The sequence below is a fragment of the Pieris rapae genome, chromosome Z (genome assembly GCF_905147795.1).
Source record: "Pieris rapae chromosome Z, ilPieRapa1.1, whole genome shotgun sequence".
NCBI lineage: Eukaryota > Metazoa > Arthropoda > Insecta > Lepidoptera > Pieridae > Pieris > Pieris rapae.
Window position 1 is genome coordinate 7,509,308 of NC_059534.1, and position 21,818 is coordinate 7,531,125.

General features: G+C 33.1%; 1 protein-coding gene across 2 annotated transcripts in view; it reads left to right on the forward strand.

The window, feature by feature from the left end:
- The window catches only part of LOC111000896 (protein apterous), a 42,493-nt gene extending 21,186 nt beyond the window's left edge, over nt 1-21,307 (forward strand). The window contains exons 3-6 of one of the 2 annotated variants that reach the window (XM_022270502.2): nt 5,574-5,747; nt 5,995-6,251; nt 14,431-14,633; nt 19,758-21,307. In XM_022270502.2, coding sequence (XP_022126194.1) covers nt 5,574-5,747; nt 5,995-6,251; nt 14,431-14,633; nt 19,758-19,964 — 841 coding nt within the window. In that variant the 3' untranslated portion in view covers nt 19,965-21,307. The remainder of the gene's footprint in view (nt 1-5,573; nt 5,748-5,994; nt 6,252-14,430; nt 14,634-19,757) is intronic. The other variant, XM_022270510.2, reaches the window with a different exon arrangement.
- Nucleotides 21,308-21,818: the final 511 nt, after the last annotated feature.

Consider the following 21,818-nt stretch of genomic DNA (forward strand, 5'->3'; position numbering starts at 1 on the left):
GAATAGGCGTGTTACATTCGTGTGGCGTGACACATTAACAAATAAAGCTTACCGCTGGCTATTGTTTGTGTTGGCGTATCAAATCGCCTTGTTTCTTGCGTGAAAGGCACCGATCGTCTTGCGGTACGAATCAGTTTTGAATTTAAAGGGAAACGGTTTCGGATACCAAATACTTAATTTGATGGCTGGTCGTTAGGATAGAGGCTCGTTTACTACTGTAAGGTTGTGGTTAAATGTTTTGTTGGACTCAAATTGTCAGCTTTGTAAGCTGTTGTTGTTTGATATTTTATTTATTTATAGAATCACGCCATAGAGAATGGATTTCAAATTCTTATCGTCCTGACCTCTATCGGTACCCTTTCACCATGTATGCTTGTCGGTTATGGGTACTCCTAAATTTTTAGTACGTGGTGGATTTGGTCCAGCTATGTACGAAAAGGTCTACCATCAAATTCAACTATCTGATTTCACCATCTACTGTTACCTTGAATATCATAGTCGTAAACCGCTCTCATTCATCCTTTCATGGTCAATTTATCTCATTACCATGGTAATAATTCTACTATTATTAGTTCTATATTATATGCTTTATATTAGTATTTTGATTCTTGAATAAAACAGCACACGCTGTATAGATATACAATAGGTTTACAATTATTGGAGGTTTACGTAATCCGTATATCATATATCAGTCATACTCAGTATATTATATGTTACTATGTAAAAATAATAATTAAATCCTTCAATTCCATATAACATTCAATTTAATGTTCTTATTGCATTAAAAACTTGTGTTAAAAGTGTCGCTAGAGTTATAAATTACAGTATTATTTTAGCTCTTATCAATTCTGAGAAGTGGTACAATAATAGTGTAATTAATAATACTACAAAGGAAAATATACGTTTGCCCGCTAAAAAAGGAAGTGGTTTCGTTCAGCTGGTATTTTATTTACTGTTAGCATTTACCTCATATTTCATACTGATAATAAAGTACGCTACAGCCCCAAGGGAATATAGGCATTATATAGCTATTTATTTCATTTTGTATAATCAGTATATAGAGTTAGTAACTTTAGTTTGTATAAGAATCACATATGTATATAAAATTCTCATATACAGCAGCGATGGCGAAGTAACTTGAGCATGCGCTTGTCATAAATGAGGTGTTTGAATCACGGCTTTTTCAATCGATTTGTTTTATGTGCACATTAATAATCGCTAGTACGGTGAAGGAAAAATCTAGAGGGTGGCCTTATTCCCAAAAACTTGGCGTCGTATGGCGGGCTCAGAATGCTGATAACCTACTTGCCTATTAGAAAAGCAAATGGTCACGAAATAAACCTTAAAAGGATGTAGTGCTACTGGTTTTTTGATAGCTATACATAGGTTTATTTCACCGACTCTTTTACATTAGCCTTAACAAGTTTGAGTTGTTCTCGACACACTTTGTTATCATTATTTCTCGGTTATACCCAATAACACTTATTTTGTATATCAATTTTATTTTATATTTACTCGTCTGAATTGAATGACGTCATTAAAGTTGTTTTCGTAACACTAAAATAAGTTATATTAAATGCCTCAAAATAAAAAAAGAAAACAAAAAAAATTGTAGGATAAAATATTTCAACTGCGTGAATTTATGACTAATTATTTTGCAGTTTTATCTTCCTGCCTCTGTGCAATAAAAACTCGTATGAGCTTTGTTATAAATGCAATACATTTCATATTCACGTCAAATATTTTAAATCATCTCAATCTGAACTTTTTAAAAGTCGAGCAGGTAATCTACAAATGAATAAATTGGCATAATTATTTGTTATTACTTGCATACTGAAATATAAGGATTGTTAGCGAAGTATTCATGTTTTATTTCTTCGAAATGCTCTCGGAGTTTGACAGTCGACGTAAAAAATTTTAAATTCATGCAGTTGGTAAAACTGGTAGTTGTAAACGGAAGTTTGTAAAGAAAACTAATAACGAGCGACACGGCAAAACTGTTTTCAAACATAGTACTTTTGTAAAGTTTTTGAATTCTGGAACTTTGACTGCGATCGGATGGCAAATCCTTGAGTCAATTTTCTATAAAATATTTTGAGAAAATTTATAGAAAAATTAATCTTACATATTTCCGCTTTCGTTCATAACGTCTCTGTTTGTAACTGTTTTGTTAACAAATGGTGTTGCGGTAAGCTAAGCAAATTTATCCATGCTTCATTGATTGAAATACAATAATTAAGGATTAAATAAATAACGAAAAACAAAGTTTATTAATGTATGCACAAATTTTAAAAACAGAATTAAATTGAATTTCGATATTATTTATAGCAACCCAAATAGGGGTTTCTTCAAAGTTGTAGAGTTAAAGGTGTGTGGTCAGTTATGCGATCGCTCATCAGTCATCACCACTCAATAGCTTCATTTTAATACCTATTATTTTATCCATAGATGGTTTGTACTAATAATAACAAAGCCACTTTTTTCATACTATATAAATTACAAAATAAGTAAAAGCCTCCTTCTACCAAGTTCTGTACACCTGGCTATTTCAGCTGTAAGGAGGCGGTACGCGCGTATGTGAATTTAGTTTTTGCCCTGATATGATCCTAAATTTTGGGTAGATGTTTCGGTACAAAATATTCGATACTCATTATTTGAGTGCTTTTAAAACAACTAATCATCACTTATTAATCCTAAATAGTATTTACTGTAATCGTCGTCTAAAGACAAGTTTCTTCTTTTTGAGAGCGAGAGATTGAATTAACAGAGTTTATTCTATAGACACGAAACTTATGTTAGCGTCATTAATTATAATGCATCATTCGCAAAAAGTATCTACGTCAAACTCATTTAAAAATATTTATATGTCAGTATTTTTTGTAAAGGAAATGAGATTTATCTTTAAAAATTACGATCACTTAAATTAACGAAAAACATCTGAAAAATATCTTCTACTCGTATAGTTAAAATAATTATGTACCTACATCGTAGAAAACTTTTTATTAGCAAATATTTATGATGCTATTAAACATGCAAGTATTTTAACAAATTCCATACAGAAACTGCTTTAATTTGTGGGCCATATAGAGAATATCAGTTTAAAAAGAATTATTTAATAATTATTTTAACGGCAATCATTCATTTAAGGCGTTCGAGTGCTTATATGGAAAGATGAACCTTACGACTTAAAAACGTGTTATGTACATATAAAATATACTATGTATTCCTCTTTCTTGAATTCAGGAATTTTTACATGGTTTTTTACATAACCTGCGTTTTTTATTGATATTGATAACAATCATAATTGGGCTTTATGTTTTATCGCCTACTTGTTAAACGAATTAAATATTGGAAATTTAAAACAGTAATCTTTCTTGTGTTACCAAAGTATCTAAGTTTATAGCATGCAGAAGCCGCAGACGTTTGGTGAACATTGTGGTGACCGGAATGAACGAAAAACCAATTTTCCACTCGTTTGGGTCGACCAAGTTAAGTTACAATGTACCAATACGACCTTCAGTGATAAAGCACGCGATTATAGAACGAATGCAGGTCATCTTATTAATAACATCCCTTGTTTACCATTTCCTCGATATTAAATACTCTTAGACACGAAGTAAAAGTTTAATACAGAGAATGTAATATTTATTTATGGAAACAATTAATTATAGATAAGAAAATGTCGTCTCTTGTTTTGTTTTTGGACGTAAGAATATCAATTATTTGTATAATGCGTGGTATTATTGAAGCTACAATAACAACATTTATTATTCATTGACATACTCTTGTATAAACATTATTAAGATCTAGTTTTACAATTAAAACCTGTTTTAATATGAATATTTATATTCATATCAAGATATTATAATTTATACGAGAGATTACTTAATCGAAATCGTTGACGGGACCTGCGCTGGTAAAATTATGATTGATATTTGGACCAATATTTTTAAGCAAATGAATATCATATTGGTTATTACATTCCAATGAAGGTTATACCTTATATATTTGTTAATACTTCACTATAACTATTCAACGTTTAGACTAACTTTGACAAAGTATTGAACGTTCATGCATAGAAAGGGCTTTTTGGCGCTAGAGCTTAAATAATAAAAATATCAACGCATTATTTACAAAAGTCGTAAGCTTATCAAACTGTTATTAATTATTTTAATTATACAAGGACAAGGACAACAATAACATTAATAATGTCATTTATATTATTGTTGCAAAAGCAAAAGGTATATTACCAAGCGAGCATAGTACGCAGTACATAAACTGCGTAGTGCGTTTAAGTTTAAGACGATTTCCATACAAAAAAGTTATTATTGTACTAGTGTCATCAGAAGGCCAATTATTAATCGTGTAGTCTTGCGAAGTAGCTTGTTAAGGTAAAGGACAATACTAAAAATGTATCAAAGCTCACATATAAATTAAGTGATGTAGGTAATTAAAAATTACCAATTTAATGATACCTTCACATACGGTCAATAGTATTTCGTTTAAAATTTAGAATTCGTTGCCCGATCGAGATATGGTTAAGTCGTGGAATCGGGACCACACGGAGATGTCTCACTTGGTGCCGGGAGTCGAACCTACTATCTTTCATCTCGGTCGCATACCGGTTTTAATTATCTCAATAGAATTTGTTGAATGCGTTTCTAGCGGTGTGTATATGGTATTAAATTTACCTGTTATTTGTTAGACAGGTGTGAAAACAGCAATGTATAGCGAACTCATTTTAAATTTATTCTTAAGTAACCTTTATAGATTCTTGAATTTTTAAGTACGGTAAATAAAATTCCCAATAACATAGGTGAAATATATATATTTTTTAAACTATTACACCTAATGCTTAGTAATATTCTTTTGTTGTTGCGATTTTCTTTATTTTCTTATAACAAGAATACAGGATGTGTGGAACAAATGGTTCACATCAAATTGACATAAAAATTAATCTGCCTTTGAACATAGTAGAGGAAGATAGTAAACTAAAAACGATCTTCATCTATGAATAAGGAATTTTATGTCCATGACATTATCGCGAGTGATTTGTTTGAACCTGGCCTTGGACTATAAAAGCTGTATGATAAATAAAATATGAATTAAAAAAATACTTTTAAATAATGCACTCACGGATAACTTAAGGACTAACTAGCGCGCATAAACATTATTTATTTAACGAGTGAACTAGTATTGACTTCTTCTTTAAGTGCCTCTCCATTACTGGAGGTTGATCGTCAGTTTCTTGAAGCGTGTCTTGTGCCAGATGCAGCTACTCTTCCGCGTTTGCAATTCCCGTCCACTCCCTACGTTTCGAAGCCATGATTTCTTCCTTCTACCAACACGCTGTTTACCCTGGATTTTACCCGTTATAATTAGTTGGAGGAGGTGGTTGCGGTCATGGCATATACGTGGCCCAGGTCGCAACTTTCCGTTGTTTAATGTTCCATGAATCCAGGAAAAGAGACAAAATTGGTGTTTTGAAACGAAAATTATTTTTAGGTTTTGGAACCCAATTTTGTAATGTAGTTTAACAGAAATTCATTTACAACTAATTCTATTGTTTACAGGTTATACGGATCAAAACGATGTGCGCGATGCAATACCCAAATCTCAGCGTCAGAGTTGGTGATGCGGGCGCGGGACCTGGTGTTCCATGTACATTGCTTCTCTTGTGCACTTTGCAGTACCAGACTTACGAAGGGAGATACGTTTGGCATACGAGATTCGGCTGTATACTGCAGGTATGCTTATATGCCTGATATCAAAAATAAACTCTATCTGTATTAGTAAAACCTTTAAACAATGCAATTTTGTACCTTTTTGCTAATTTAAATTTAAACCATAATGCATAAAAATTGGCAGTGAATTAAGATTTTGTTTCAAAGAATATACGTAAAAATATCTCTAACACATGATCTTTAATAATTGAAATTTATCTAGCGTAAAGATATAACGTGTTAGTGTTTAAGATTTCATTCTGTTTTGCAGGCTACATTATGAAACAATGCCAGACTATGGAGCCCACATGACCATGCCAGGACCTCCTCAAATGTGCCCAGGCCCCTACGCTGGTCCCCCACAGGGACCTCACTATCCTCCTTACCCCTCGCCCGACTTTGCACGGGTCGAAGCTGAAGTTCCTAAAGGCCCATTCTTCAATGGCGCGACGGCACCTCCACCACGACAAAAAGGGCGACCAAGAAAAAAGAAGCCAAAGGATCAAGACCTAATGACAGCTAATCTTGGTAAGTTTAGTTTTTGAATGCAGAAGCAGGAGCGAAATTGTTTTGACCATTTTTTATTGACAACCGTTAAATGAGACGTGTTTCACTGTAGGAGATCATTGATAGGTAGAAACTATAAATTTCAATTACTAAAACTCTCATTAGGCCCCAGATTTCTTACGTGATAAGTGCCGAACTTCAGACCTAAATATACGTAACGGTTATAACGGAATTTAAAAATAACCAAATAATCATCGTTCTTTTTCTGAATCGCAAAACGCTTACAATTATATTAACACATTTAAGTCAAAACTCCACTTACCCGAAAGGATTATCAGGGGCAACTTCCCGTGTATTTTATAAAAAGAAAACATTTCGCTTCTTCAAGATATTGAAACCAGTTCGTTTATCTGGTACAGGTACCACCGACATTGCTCTCGCGCCGGCTCGCATCACGAATACATTCCAAATTTGAAATCTCCAACCAACAAAATTAGGCCTTTGAACAATTTTACATAACCTTGTTCAATTATCTGGTTATTCTTGCATCATTGGAAAAAGTATACTTATATTACGCATAAAAATTCTAATAACTTAATCAGAACGTTAATTGTCCGCATTTAGCTAGATATAGCTAATTACATCTCCTATATTTATGGTTGAGTAAAGTTGCGTATCTTGACGTATTAATTTTCCAAGTGATTGTCTCGCGAGAATTTTATGCTTCGTTTGCTTCTATTATATTGGAGGTGGGGTGATTGATAGGATATGTAAGCCTTTTTCTTAATATCGAACAAATGCAATTCTACTTGTTAAATTGAATATCAAGATCGTTAAAAAAAGGCAAAAACAAATAATTACTTTATACGTTTAGCGATCCTTTTTTTGTATGTAAGTATTCTACGTCTATGTAAATAATTAAGTAGACATCAGGAAAATTATTAGATGCTTTTGATAGACTTTTAAATGCAACAAAAATTTATTGTATATATAAATGTCTAATGAAATATTCTATAACCTATTATAAGGAATAACACAATTCTAATGATGAAATATTTTTTTTAAATCAGTCCAGTAGTTTCGGAGTCAATGCAAAAAATCTAATCAAATCTTTCCTCATTATAATATTAGTGTAGAAACTAAAACTGTATGTCTTGACACTCGGTTATTCTTTATATAAAAGAAAAGATAAACAAAAAATATATGTATAATACAGTACATGTGAAGTGACGTGAAAAATTTTAGAAAAAAATATTATTCACCATTGTGAAAACTAATGATTATTAAAAAGGGTTTATTGGAGCCAATACCCCAGACGAATGCGTCCCATGTATATGCAGTAGCTCTAGTATATTATTTCACCCTAAGCAATACGATACCGAAACATGAATATCAATTTTGGTTTCATGAACACATTAATCTTTTCCCGGATGGGGCGGAGTATTTTTTTATAGTCTTTTTGGGCATAACTAAATGTATTTTCAGAAATTAATATTACAACGGTAAAGCACACTAATTAGACTTGAATATGAACGACTTAAAAAATTAAAAGTAATTATGTATTTAATATTAAAGGCAACACCGAGATGCACCGCCCAATCCAGTTATAATTTTGGTCAGGCTAGTTTTTGTTTGGGTGACCATTTTCGCGAATCCGGCGCAACTTTTTTCTTCCCTTTCATGGCCGCCATATCAATTATAAGGGAACGTCATTGCGTAATGCCGGTGAAAGGCATACGGTACTGGAGTTCTACTCCATGCCTGCCAGTTCCCAAGTAAGGACAGCTTAATTTAACGGTCAATTTATATTTTTGAACGAGTTCTTTTTTATTTATTTACAAAAGCCATCGTATCGCAACGCGCAAGAACGATGACAAATAAGATGATGGAATGAATAGGGTACACGAAATTTAAATTTAGATAAAATCTTTAGTTACATCAAGTATCTACATATTATAATATATATATATAATATAGAATATATATATATATATATAAATACACACAGGTACATTTAGAGCTGATAATTAAGGATCTATCTGATCGCCAAACTCCATAAAAGTTGTTTTGCGAATTAACTAAAAATTGAGGCAAGTATGTATAATGTAAAAAAGGCTAAAAATTTTTAATTTAATTTTTGTTAAGATATGGTAAAGTACAGCTATGATTCTCTTTGTGACCTTTTCTAAAAAATAAACATTATAACTCAAAACATTAGTTATTTCTAGATGCATGCAACTCAGATTAGTATGCATCTGTATCAGTTTTATAAGAATGTTATATCGTTAGTCCATGATACACATTAAGACTTGTCATAAATCAACAAGTACTGCAGTACTTGTACACATGTCAAATTCTTTTATCGAAATAACAATTATCATTAAATGTTGTTATATCATCATCACTGACATAAAATTTCTTAAAGTTACTGTTTATTACAATAATTACAAACGTCGTTTAGAGTTGTTATAAAAATAATTACATCCAATTAATAACCATTAAGAAGTGAATATAATAAAATTATTGTAATGAAATTACTCGCATTATTAATCTGTAAAATAATACGTATCGAGTTTCAAACTACATAGTATCGTTACTGAAAGGCATACTTTCCGACGCTTAATTGTTAAAAAACCGGGGCTCCTTTCCAATTTATTCAAAATAAATAGGGTATATTATAAATTTTATAGAGTTTAGACACCTATTTTTGGATCTCCGTTCATGTCCATAATAACGATTCTAAACTATAAAGTCTTTAGTTCGGATAAATCAAGATCAGCCACAACCCATTCGCATATTTTACTCCATGGCCGCATTAATTGCCTCGGGATTTTAAACTTTAGAGTTATAATTGTTAATAGATTTTTTTTCTTAACACTAAATATTCAAAGTTACGAAGTATGAGGCCATACACACCACTCCCGTAAAGTTTGTTAGTTTGTGATTAGATTCAAAAAATCAAAGGGATCACCATAATCAAATTAGAAACACCAATTATCACGAAACAGATAAAAATTTCCGAAACCAAGATGCAAAATATTCGCCAAAGCCACTGTTTTTTTTAAAAGCATCCTTAGTTATTTTAGCATTATTAGTGAATGGGAAAACCTATAATTATTAAAATAAACTTGTCTAATACAAGAATATTTATTTGATAATACCAACTCCTACATTATGTTCTTAAAATAAAATTAAAAAAAACATTACAAATAGTGTTGACTTAACATCACAGACAATATTAATTATTAACTGTTTATATAAAGATGTTTCAGTCTTGGACATTTTTATACTGTGGTTATTTCTGGCGTGAACTTGAATTTATATTTATAAAGTAAACATAAAGAACCAAATAGTAATTATGAAATTCGTTTATTGTAAGAATTATTTTTAATTGACTTACATTTTAAGTGCAAAGATCTTTACTGAGATAGTAGTGATTATCACAATATCTTGTCAACTTTACGAGCTTCGATAGGAAACCTTGAATATTTTATAAAAGAATCTTCCTATTCACCTTGAATAACGAGGTAAACAGAAATTTTGATAAACAACAAGATATCTTAAAAGTAATTAACAATTTCTTTTTACGTAAAGTTTTCATGTTATAAGTAACGCCCTGATTAACAGGTAGTACCCTCAGTACCTAATAACAATTAAAATATTTTCAGTCACCCATCGGCCTACGACTTTCCGATTCGTATGCCCATAAATTACGTTCTAACGGGCAAAAACAAAAAAAGCACTTCCTACTTCAATAACGGGAGCGAAGTAAAATATATCGTAATGAAGTTGTCGCATCTGCTTTAGGGGGTCACGTGGAATCACCTTTTCGTTTTTACTTTGTTTTTAGTAGTTTTCTATCAGCCGCCCTGCTTACGGCACCGCCATAAATTTAGTATGGCCGTGTCTTGCATCTACGGCCAAAGTGATTTATTTCCCGCCAAAATATGTAGCCGGTTTTTTTGTAATTTCTTTTCGGCTGTGGACACTTCGAGTAGCGTCCAACGATGATACAGATTACGCGCGTTCCTTGGCCGACGGTAGTGGATTTAAAAAAAGAACATTTTTTATTTTTGCTGGACAAAAAGCCGTTTGGATACTTTTAACTTTTTTTTATAACATTCGATAACGATTCACGTTACATATATTTTGTTTTGCGAAGTATATAAAAGGTGAACACTAATGACTTTCTATATAGCTTTAAATAAGTAATAAAAGCAATATTTGTTATATCTTAGTTCGTCAAGAAGCGGATGTTTTGCACAGCTTTTTTTCAATAACTGTTTTATCGATTGCTACCTGTTATACATAGAATTAAAAAGCTACAAAATGGTTTAGAATATAACTTCACTTATGGCCTCACTAGCCGTCAGTCGGCTAATGTGATATCCATGTTAGTTCGTTTTGTAAAAGCCGCTATCTCTCACAAGACATCTGTATCAGTGGCACACCGACCCAATAGCTTTATATTGAAGCCTTATTTATTACTCAAACCCTTTTGAATTTAGAATAACGACATTTTGTTTATGTCATTTACAATCGGGATATTCGTTTAGTCAATTAAATTATCCAACTAATATAAACTTGTTTGCATATTTTTAAATTTGGAATTTCTGATATCAATTGTAAAGTGTTGCCGTCGTGCAAGCCGTGCGTGAAATATGGTAGAGCTTAGAAATAATTAGCACCGATTCAATGAGATTTGAACTTCCAGACTTGAAAACTCTTTGAACTGTTGCTGTTGTTGTGTAGTTTATGTTATTACAAAACACTGTGCTTATTGAAATAATGTTATTTTTAAACCAGATATTGAACAAACTTTTATCAGACAACGTTTATCCAATGTCGTAAGGTATGTTTTCTTGGAAAATATTAAATATCAAACAATTCTTATAACTTTAATACTTTATACCAAATAAAAATGTACATTAATATGAGTGTACCAATTAAATGCATTGATAAAAGCCCGGGATGTCGTAAATATAGTGTGGTGAATACTTATCGATAAAATTTAAAATTGCCTAATTTCATACATTGCATATCATGCGTTAATAAGATATAAGCTACTTTCACCATATTATGTTTGTTTGTAAGTGGTTACATTTACAAATCTTATATAAGGGCAATTCATGTATCATAAGAATGGTATCCCGGTTTGGAACTCCTTATCTCTTGAAATCACGTGCTCAGTCTTCAATATATTTAAGAATCTTCTTTTTAAGCATTTCTCTTCTGTCTTGTAATTAGCTGTTTATATTTATTAATTATATCTCATAAACACTAAGATTAGCTTTTACTTTTTTATTAGCATAATTTTTTTAATTTAAGTTTAAGTTAGTATATTTCTAGTGTTTTTTATTTAATTTTTAAACACTTTTTGTACTTTAGTAGGTATTTCTTATTTCATCATTCCTTACTAGGGTAGCCAGGAAGAAATAATAACTTATGAAACCTGTTTATATTTAAAGCTATATACAATAAAAGCTTAGAAAGACAAATTATAATAGAATAATATAGTAAAAACCACAGTGTTCTCGTCATTTTTATAACAGTACATATGTTGAGTCACGGAATGAAACAAATTCCGTTGATATAAATTCATGGACAAATAACAGAACAACACTACACATGGAATATTAAACACACCGTCGTTTATGATGTTTGATATCTATCGGCGTAGTGGAGTCCACAGTTTTAAGTAGTAATAACAGTTGAAATATGAGCGGCGCTCCGACCAGCGGTTGCAGCCCTGTGTACGCCAGTCGGTAGCGCCCCCTGCCGGTTAGCAATGCGCCTCAATATTCACGTTTTAGAAAGTTACACAGACTCTAACACGACTTCCATTCGAGCAATACATTCAAAATTCAAGAACCCCCTTGAAAATAATTCGTAAACATTTTTTATCAATTTAAGTTCCGTTCCGTTTTTTTTTTGACTCATAAGAATTTACTGGCCACCGGACGAGGCTGTATCGTGTAGGAAATCAATTTTTTGCCGGCCTCTAAGCATGAATGGTACGTACGATTTATGGGATCACAGTGATCTTTTACAAGCAGCGTGGTTTTTTTCAACACTTTTTGTCCATCGACGCCTTTATAAAGGTACATTTTGCGTCTCAATCTATTAATAACGTCTTCCTTAAGCGAACGCAACATCTATTCAGATCTTATTTGTTGATAAGATGACATGCTGAAGGATCACCAAATGTGCATCCTTTTTAATTCGATCTTTATCTTTTTTGCTAAATTTTGTGTTTTTAATAGTTGTTTAGGAATAAAAAGCAACGCGTCACGTCCCATGGCTCTGACATGTTTAGAATATAACATTGATAATCCATTAAGTTATCTGATTATTTTTGTTACGAAAATGCCGTATCACCCTAACGTTTAGTAACACATAATTAATGCGTGTGAAGTTTTCGGTTCAGTTAGTGCTAGGTATCCTAAGTAAAACATGGAAATTCTCTTGTATGCAAATTCTTTTCTGCTCACCGAGAGACCGTATCGCTAAAGCGATGCACGAGCGCTTGGGGCGACTACACTTTGGCCAGTTTTAATTGAACTGTTGCGGACACCTGGCCTTTTCTAAAGCCAGCATGATTAAGGTTATTTCGTACTCCGACATGTATCTAGATAGTTTTGTGTCTGGTTTTATCGCTGACAGTGGGTGCGTAAATCATGTCGAAACAAACAAACGTCCCGTCACCGCCACGGATCTAGACTGCGATCGGTGTGGGATCACTTTTTATTACTTTAAAATATTTTCACTTTTCAGCCACTTATCACTCGATTCAATAGTCTATCATCATAAAATTATATACGAATTGCGATACTGTGATACACGTTTCACGAAACGGTGAAGATTGAGAGCCAAATCGGAAAGATTCTAAGCCGAAGGTCCAATACAGTCAGGATAAAACAATAGTAGACTTCCTTGTGTGCCGATTCGAAAAGTAAACAATCAACAATCACGCCGAGCCGCAAGCGGCACGTTTCAAAGTGTTCCATTTAACTCGAATCGGTTACCATTAGCTCTTGAGTAAAATGCTCCAACGAATCCCTGCATAATTACCCACATTGCTAATTGTTCGCGTTCAAGACTCGGAACCGGTGAAGGCGTTGCTGCTAATTTTACTATTTATTTTAGAGTAATCAGTGCTTTGGTCTATTACTCTTTACTTATCTGGATCTAGCCTAGATCGTTAATATGTTTCTATTAGTATTCACGTGAAATGGGATCCTGTTACTGGAGTAGAAAACAGTAGTGAATTGTATAGGAAGTTTGCTACGACGGTCGGTTATCTTCAACGTCATTTTGATAAGTTTCTCTTTTGAAAGAAAATGACGTAACATTCTATAGTTCTCACTTTACTTCGAAACTATGAAATAAATAAGCAAATATCCGAATTTTATGTTGAAATAGGAGTTGCATACTCGTTGCATTTCTATGTCCAGTACGGCATTCACGGTTTCGGAATATTTATTGGCAGCAGTTTTTATTGATCGTTAAACGTGAGTCGCGTTGCTCCAACGTGCTTTTACCGATACGAATACGTCTCGCTGAAGCTTGCAAACCCTGAGAATTAACAGAAAACAATGAATTACTTGTTGTAATCGATTTACAAGCAAAAAATGTCGGTTTGTATTTAATAAGCCAGCTCAATTTTACATTCGCGTTTTTGTATCGCTAAGTGAAATTAATTTGGCATTAGTTCGATTTCGTTTTATCGTTATTTATTTTCGGTACGCCTTTGTATTAGGCGTTAAATTTACATATTGTATATAATTATGTAAAACACGGAGTTCTCGCACCATGCTTTAGAGTTATGACCTCATTTCTAATACATAAATTTTATAAATTATGTTTTATTAATTGCGAATTGGCACCGCGAATGATATTTTATCTCTCTTCATATGTTTTGATAACTGTCGTACATTATCTTTCTTACATTCCAGGCAGTATTACATTGTAATAATATTAAATGATCGTGAGTTGGATTTATTAATCGAATTACGATAATTGTCTACTGTAAAATCAGAAAATTTTAAAGTTTAATAATTTTTAGGTGATGCATCTGATTAAAATTAAATTAAAATTGTTTTGGTTTTACAGTACATAGTATATATAGTATAGTATAAAAATGTTTAGGTTAGCATTATATTTATCAATTAGCAGCATGACTGTTCTCTTCTCCTATCAGATTTGAATCCTGATTACCTGGAGATGGGCTTCCGGGGTGGAGGTGGCCTGGGTGCTACCTCACGCACCAAACGCATGCGGACCAGCTTCAAACATCACCAGCTGAGAACAATGAAGTCGTACTTCGCAATCAACCATAATCCCGATGCAAAAGATCTCAAACAGCTGAGCCAGAAGACTGGTCTTCCTAAAAGAGTATTACAGGTAAATATATTTTTTTTCTATACAACCTTTTGTTTTTTGAACGTTAGTTACGTAAGCAAATGGTTGTTTAATAATAATTATTTATTCACTTGCGAATTATTGCTGGCGCTATTTATAATGCACTGCGAAGGTGGTTTTATGTTTAAAAATCAGAGACTAATATATTTTATGTGCAGGTGTATGGACTGCTAAACAAACGGGAATATATGATAACATCAAAATTGCCGCAAGTATTTGTGCTACGTAATTTGATAAGAAAGGTATATACGGTTATCGGTTGGAAAAGTTTTAATTGTATTTATAGTTTCTGTCTCGCCCTTCGTTATCTGGACCTTCATCCGGGTCTCTGGGTCACACGCATTTTCATACTAAATATAGCATCGTACAAAACATAGGTATATACCACCTCCTGATAACAACGCGTAAACAAGAGCTATGTATGTCAACTTACTTTTTACATAAGTTAACATTTGTATCCTACAATTTCAAAATGAAAATTCGTCAGAAATGTTAAGCCAGGCAGTGCGGTGAATTGATCTAAACACTGAGAGGTAGATGGAAAAGTTAGTATGTTGTTACTGATGACGTCACTGTATATAAGAGCACTAAGTTGCCATATAAAGTTGAAGCGGCTTCAAAGGAAACAGTTTCACTTGGCACATCTGCCGGTGTTACGAGTTCTAATAACTTGAACACACTTCGGTGTTTCTTTGCCTTTTAGAGCTCTATATTGCTTTTAATTTATCTGAAGCGGCCCTTTAATGTAGGTCTTGCTCGGTACCTTCAAAGAACTCACCTTTGTATTCATAATTACAGCAGCTTTAAGTAAACATGTATTAAAACACTTGTAGCATTGTACTCGAATGTTTCCATATTGTTTTCTAACTCGAATGAGATATTTGGATGCAGGTGCTACGAAATGTTTACTAAAAACACCCAATAGAGACTAATTTCCGTTAAATATCGTTTATGCAGCTGCTTGATTTAAACATATTCCGTATAAATTACTGTGCGTTAATTATCTACCAATAAATAAAATATTTGTTGGCGGATGATTAAACACGTGTTGAAATGTATTTGTAAAAAGAGTTAATTGACATATTATGTGTACATTGCGTAATTTACTCAGGTTTAAAGAGTTGTGGGCGTGTGTGCGTAACTTGACAGGATCAATTGCACACTAGCACGGAGTAGGCTTTACAGGTTTACCATTTATCGACATACCGAACCGAGCCGAGCAGGCCCGAAGTTGATAGCGCGCGCCGCATAAATTTTCCCTTAACCAATTATACGAAGGCAAGGCCCCTCTCCCTTAGACCTCCGAATATTGATCGAGAATTTTTTTCTGGAAAAAAGTGCACGTCTGCGGTCGCCATTCTGCAGAGATAAGTGTTTTTTCGTTTTGCGTGCATTGACTTGGGGACTAACGCTCCTGTGGAGGATATCGTGTCGAATGTGTTTTCTTTTTATACATAGCAAAAGTTCAGATTGTATGAAGATATTTTTTTAATTTTGTACGACGTTTAGGACTTTTTGTTATTACTGTAATAAATCCAACCTAATACAGTACCTACAAATCATTACAGTCATGAATATATTACACCCTACTATTCTTATGACATTCAGATCAAAACTGTTTATATTGTATATCCATTTTGTTATTATTTATTTCCATAAGGAGACTTCTGCCCCTCACCAAAATAGTGAGAGATCGAGAGAAATCGAGATAGCGTGCGGCTTATCGCGCGTCATGTATTTTAATTTATAGCTAAATGATGCAAATCCTTTAGTTAACGTGAAGTTACCATATTTTTGCTCCTTACCTCTACCGCATCACGTTAGAGGTAAGGAGCAAAGATATTGTAACTAAGGAAACTGAAATTCCTTTGCCTTTGGACAAATTGGTAATTAACTTTAAATTTGATATATTTTAGCTTCAAAAGGGCAGCAGAACACCTCAGAAACGTCTAAAAAGCGGATTTTTTATGCAGTACTAGTATTTAGTATGTAAATACATTTTTGTTTGACTTTTTCGTTCGAACTAAGGCTTAACTTACGGACAGTACATCAAAATTCACAGGCTAATAAGTGAGTTTTATGACTAACAATATAAAAATATTTTATACAAATTTTCCTTCCGTGTAGACATTTATTCACATATATGTGATAGAGTTGGTTCATTTCGCATATCATTTATGATGACACTAATTGCGCTTAAGAATAGTTACCGGCACTAAGCTTCGTAGAGTTTTAGTGCTCAGGTATAGCTTAGAGGATTACGGAACTAGCGTTTAACTCATAAACCACTATTAATGTGTTATATTAATAGATAAAAATGAAAACATGTATACAGTGGATAGTCGTCTTTTGTTTGTTTTAAAGAACAACAAAAATTAGTAAAAGAAATTCGTTAATACTTAAAAAATTGTATATATATAAATCGCATCAAAACAAAAGTTAATTTATATTACATTTCTATTCTCGCATTTACTAGACTATAATAAATTAGTAAAACTTAGTATGTATGCTCATTTATTAAACGGTAATTTAGTACAAATAACATAAAGCAAAATACTAAATGTAATTCATGTCCCATGCCCTGGGGCAGAGGCGCCTCGTGAAAAGAATGTGTCCGCGTCGCTTCCGCACAGTTGTCCGCACACAACTTATAATACGTGGCGACAAACCTTGGGCCCTCTTATACTATCAGTAGACCATGAAAAAATTTAAATCAATCTATGTATTCCAAAACCCTTTAACATATGAGAACAGTATGAATATTTAATTTTTATGTCTTAATGACCCACGAATATTAACTACCTATGTTAAAATTAATTATTTTTACAAATTTAAACGTAAGCAAATAAAATTTAGTGCACTACATTGTATTGTCACTAAAAGTCTTTAAACATATAAACAAATGTATCGTGTGTTCGGTTAACACAACTGAAACAGATTTAGAACAAACCATGCCATATTTCTCCCGTTTCGTTCGCAATAGCGTGATTTGTCACTTGGTTCGTTTATATTTTTTTGTTTCCTGAAAAATGAGCTCAGTTCAAGAAGGTCGCCGTAATTGGTTGCTTGAAAAAGTGCCTTTCCTTGGTAATATGCGTTCATTCAGGTCCCGCTACTGTATTATACGTAATGATTTATGAATTGCTTTATAATAAATTAAAGCATGCAAATTAATAATACACGCAAGATAATATGTTCTTAAGATCTCATTTTTTTTAACCATTAACGTATAAATTATTAATCTATGACCAAGTCAATATATTTATAAAATATAAAGTTCATAAAATATTTTTCTTAATACAGCAATAATGCTATTTAAAATATAGCAATCATTAACTCCAAAATACAGAAGGCGTCAGATCTCACGACCCTTGCAATTAGAAGCGGATGGTCACACCTCGGCATTTAGCCACGTATAATTTTGTTTTCTTAGTACATTTGTGTTAATAATGACAGGTTAAAAACATTTTAAATGTGTCCTTAAAGCACTATGGTAAGAGTGAATTTTGATTGCGGTATTGAGATCACAATCAAACGCTCTAGTAATTAGTACGAACGCATCGTCCTGAGACGCTCGGTTGGGCAGATAATTTCCGCCGCGATTTCAAAAGACAACCATTTGTCATTTGGTCGCGCGTCCTCGCACCCGGCGGACGTGGCGCGCTGCCTCCTAATTTATTCAAATATTATTTATATAAGGAAAACGTGCTATTAATCACATCACTTTACTTTTTATTTACGCAAATGGAATGTATGAATGTCTTTGATGCGGGATTCTCAGTTACCGTTCTTCGTTAATAATACCTTAATTATTGGGCTTAAAAAAGATCTTACGATTTCATGATACATTTGTCTTATATTAATTGTTATTGTATCAGAGGAAACGATGGTTATTGAGAGGTAGTTGGATGAAATCGAAGTTTCGATGTCGACAAATACTAATGTTCGGGTTGGTGTTTGTCAGACCGACAGAATATAGAGTAATTGAGGCGACTTCAGAGATCTATTCTTAGACATGATTTGTATAATGTCACGACTATAACGAATGGTTCTTTCGACGTGCCGAGTAAAATATTTTATGTATGATAAGCAATTTCAGTTGTTAATTCAGAAGTAAGCTTAAAGTCGTTTTTAATTTGTCAAATTTTAACATAATCGCACAATAGTTATATTTACAATATTTAGTCATAAAATTATGATGTAAGGAAAATGGTAATTAATAAAATTTGGCATCTGTATCGGGAGGTCTACAGTCTACTTACAAGGGCAGAAATATAAGCTAGGTTGTAAGAACTAAGACCGCTATAGAAGAATCTAGTAATAAGCAATATATTGTTTACATTATTTTTCGCGGGTATTAATTTTTGCTCAAAGGGCATCTCACTTTGTACACCCAATCCTAGAAGTCTTCACCTTTCAACAATTATCATGCTGGCATCGAGTTCCCCCTGTTTCATTTATGAAGTGTCTGCCAGGTTGAGTGCGTTATATCTTCAGTTATTCTAATTAGAAAATGTTACTGAAGACATTCAGCACAGGAAGAGAAAGGTGTTAGCAAACGTAACGCTGTCAGCATTTTCAAGCAAAGACCTAGGTGCAACTTTATTATTTTGTAGGTACCTCAAATGGAACTTGAAAAATCAGGTAGAATTTCTAAGCCATATCCTCTAGTAATAGGATGATTATCTAAATTTGGCATTAGTCATTCCAAGTCGCGGCCATGACACGAGGGGGCGGGGCTATCAATATAGTTGCGCGCCATTGGTTCTGATATTCGCACGTCCTGAAAACGTTAGGAAATCTTCAATGTTTATCTTCAATTAATTTACCACAAACAAAAGACAATGTTTGTTGTTATGTTTATTTTTTGATGTTTGATATCCCTCTATTGAATAAATGATATGCGTCAATTAAAAGTGCGTGGTATTCAACCTGTAAGGATGTCTATGATATAGTGTAAACTATTTGACCATCAAGCATGTTTAGTGCAAATATAATCTTCAAAGTGAATCTTGGAAGAAATCCTTTAACTTAAACCAGCTTTGCGTAAACGCTTGCGAACATTCACCCTATATATTTGTTTCTAAGTTGTATGTCTGTCTGCAGGTATGGTTCCAAAATGCTCGAGCCAAGTGGCGGCGCATGGTGACAAAACAAGAAAACAAGATGGCGGACAAATGCTCTCCGGACGCATCAATGGAGATGGACATGTACCACGGCCCGATGGGATCCATTCAGTCACTACCTCCACACAGCCCGCCATACAGTGTTATGGGTGGTCCTCCAAGTCCAAACTCTATGGATTGTCCATAGCCCCAGTTTTGCGCCTTATGAGCGCTGTGCAACTAGTTGGGACTGTTCCTAAATGCATTGTAAAACTCCTAGCGATCTAGTGAAACCCCGAACTATGAGACTGTATATAATGACGCTAAATAAGGTTACGATATCAACGTAAGTACTTACCTACAGTACCTTTATCTGTAGATTTATTCGATTTGTTTACTCTGATTGTGAAGTGGTTGTTAATGATAGCATTATGCCATCAGGTATGTATTAAATGATGGAATCTCAATAATTATAAGTATGCTGCCATTGCAGCCTCTTAAAAGTTTCGTTTTGGTTTATTATCACGTGACTCTTAGATAAGTTCTGCCAGGACACTGTAAATAGCGGACAATATAAAACTAACCAGATTAGTTTTAATAGAGATTTTACCCTGGAAGATTACAAGTACGCACATCCGTCCTTAATCAGCTGTTTATTAGCAATCTCCTGTTTGCTTTACATAATTTTCTCCACGGCATATATTCAACCAAACAGGCTAGTATTGATATCAAAACTAAACAGGTACTAACAATGTAAAATAATACATGTACAGTCTTGCATAAAGTTTCAAATGATAAAATGCAAAAGAATCACCTACAGTTACGAGAGCTTCTAACCCCCTTTTCATAAAGTGCTCTGTCTCTTTTCAACACAAATTAACCACAATTGTACAGACAAAGACGGAGAACATTAACAAGAGAGTATAGTTTGATTGTTTTCATTTTGTAAATAAAAATTGCTGCTTGTAGGAATTTTCCATATCAATACCTTCTCTATATATAGCTACCAGTTTTCATAAAATGACAAGTACTATGGTAACAATAATCTCTTATTGTGGTCAGTGATTAACTGAATGTTATGTAAAGTTTGACGAACCGAAACGGTTTTAATATATACTATTTATTTATTGCATAAATTAATAATTTAAAACGTAGATGTTATTTAAGATAAGTAGTTAAATATGAAAATTTCCATAATATAATGTTTAGTGATATGACTAGTATTAAGAAACTAGATTGGCAAGCGTGTAATCGAATGTTATGAAATACCGTAGTTTTAAGATTCGTAAGTAGAAATGTATGCCAGATAATACACGCACTGGTAGTTCCTTTTTTGTATAAATTTATATAATAATCAATGAAGTAATGAAGAGATATTTAGCGTTATGTAAGCGATTCTTTCCATTAAATCAGTAGAACGTAGTGTAATGTAAACTTAGAAACTAAAATACTGTAGAATCAAAATTTGCTAACGCAGTTCCCGCTTGGATACACTTCCTCATGTCACAAAAAATATTATAATGATCTGTTAATAAAAACTATTACATTTTTCGTTATATTTTATTTTGTACCAATTTTACCTTTATTACAGCCAAATATAAGATCTTAAATATTGTTTATTGTGTGTGATTTGCTCTAAGCTCACTTCACCTATGTTGATCAAAAAATGCCAGATTCCAATATTATTCGTTCATTTAAACACAGCTTATAAACACGTTTACAGTTTTTACATAACGTATTGTATACTGATGGCGACTATCTATTGAAACTGGACTTCTACGCAGTAGATATACTGCGCGAGCCCAATCACAAAACACAAACGGATCAACTGTTATAGTGGTTTATCTTAGGACTTTCAGGCTTTACCTACTATTATTATTATAGAGCAAACTATCAGCTAAAAAGGCAGATACGCGGATCTGCGGAATTGGAGACGATTTTGCCTTAAAAAAATTGCAAAGGGTATTCAAGTCTTCGTTAGACCTCAGATTGCCCAGGTTAGCTAAATACATATAGATAGGAAGAAATATCCAATTTATACTAAAAAAGCCGCAACACACTC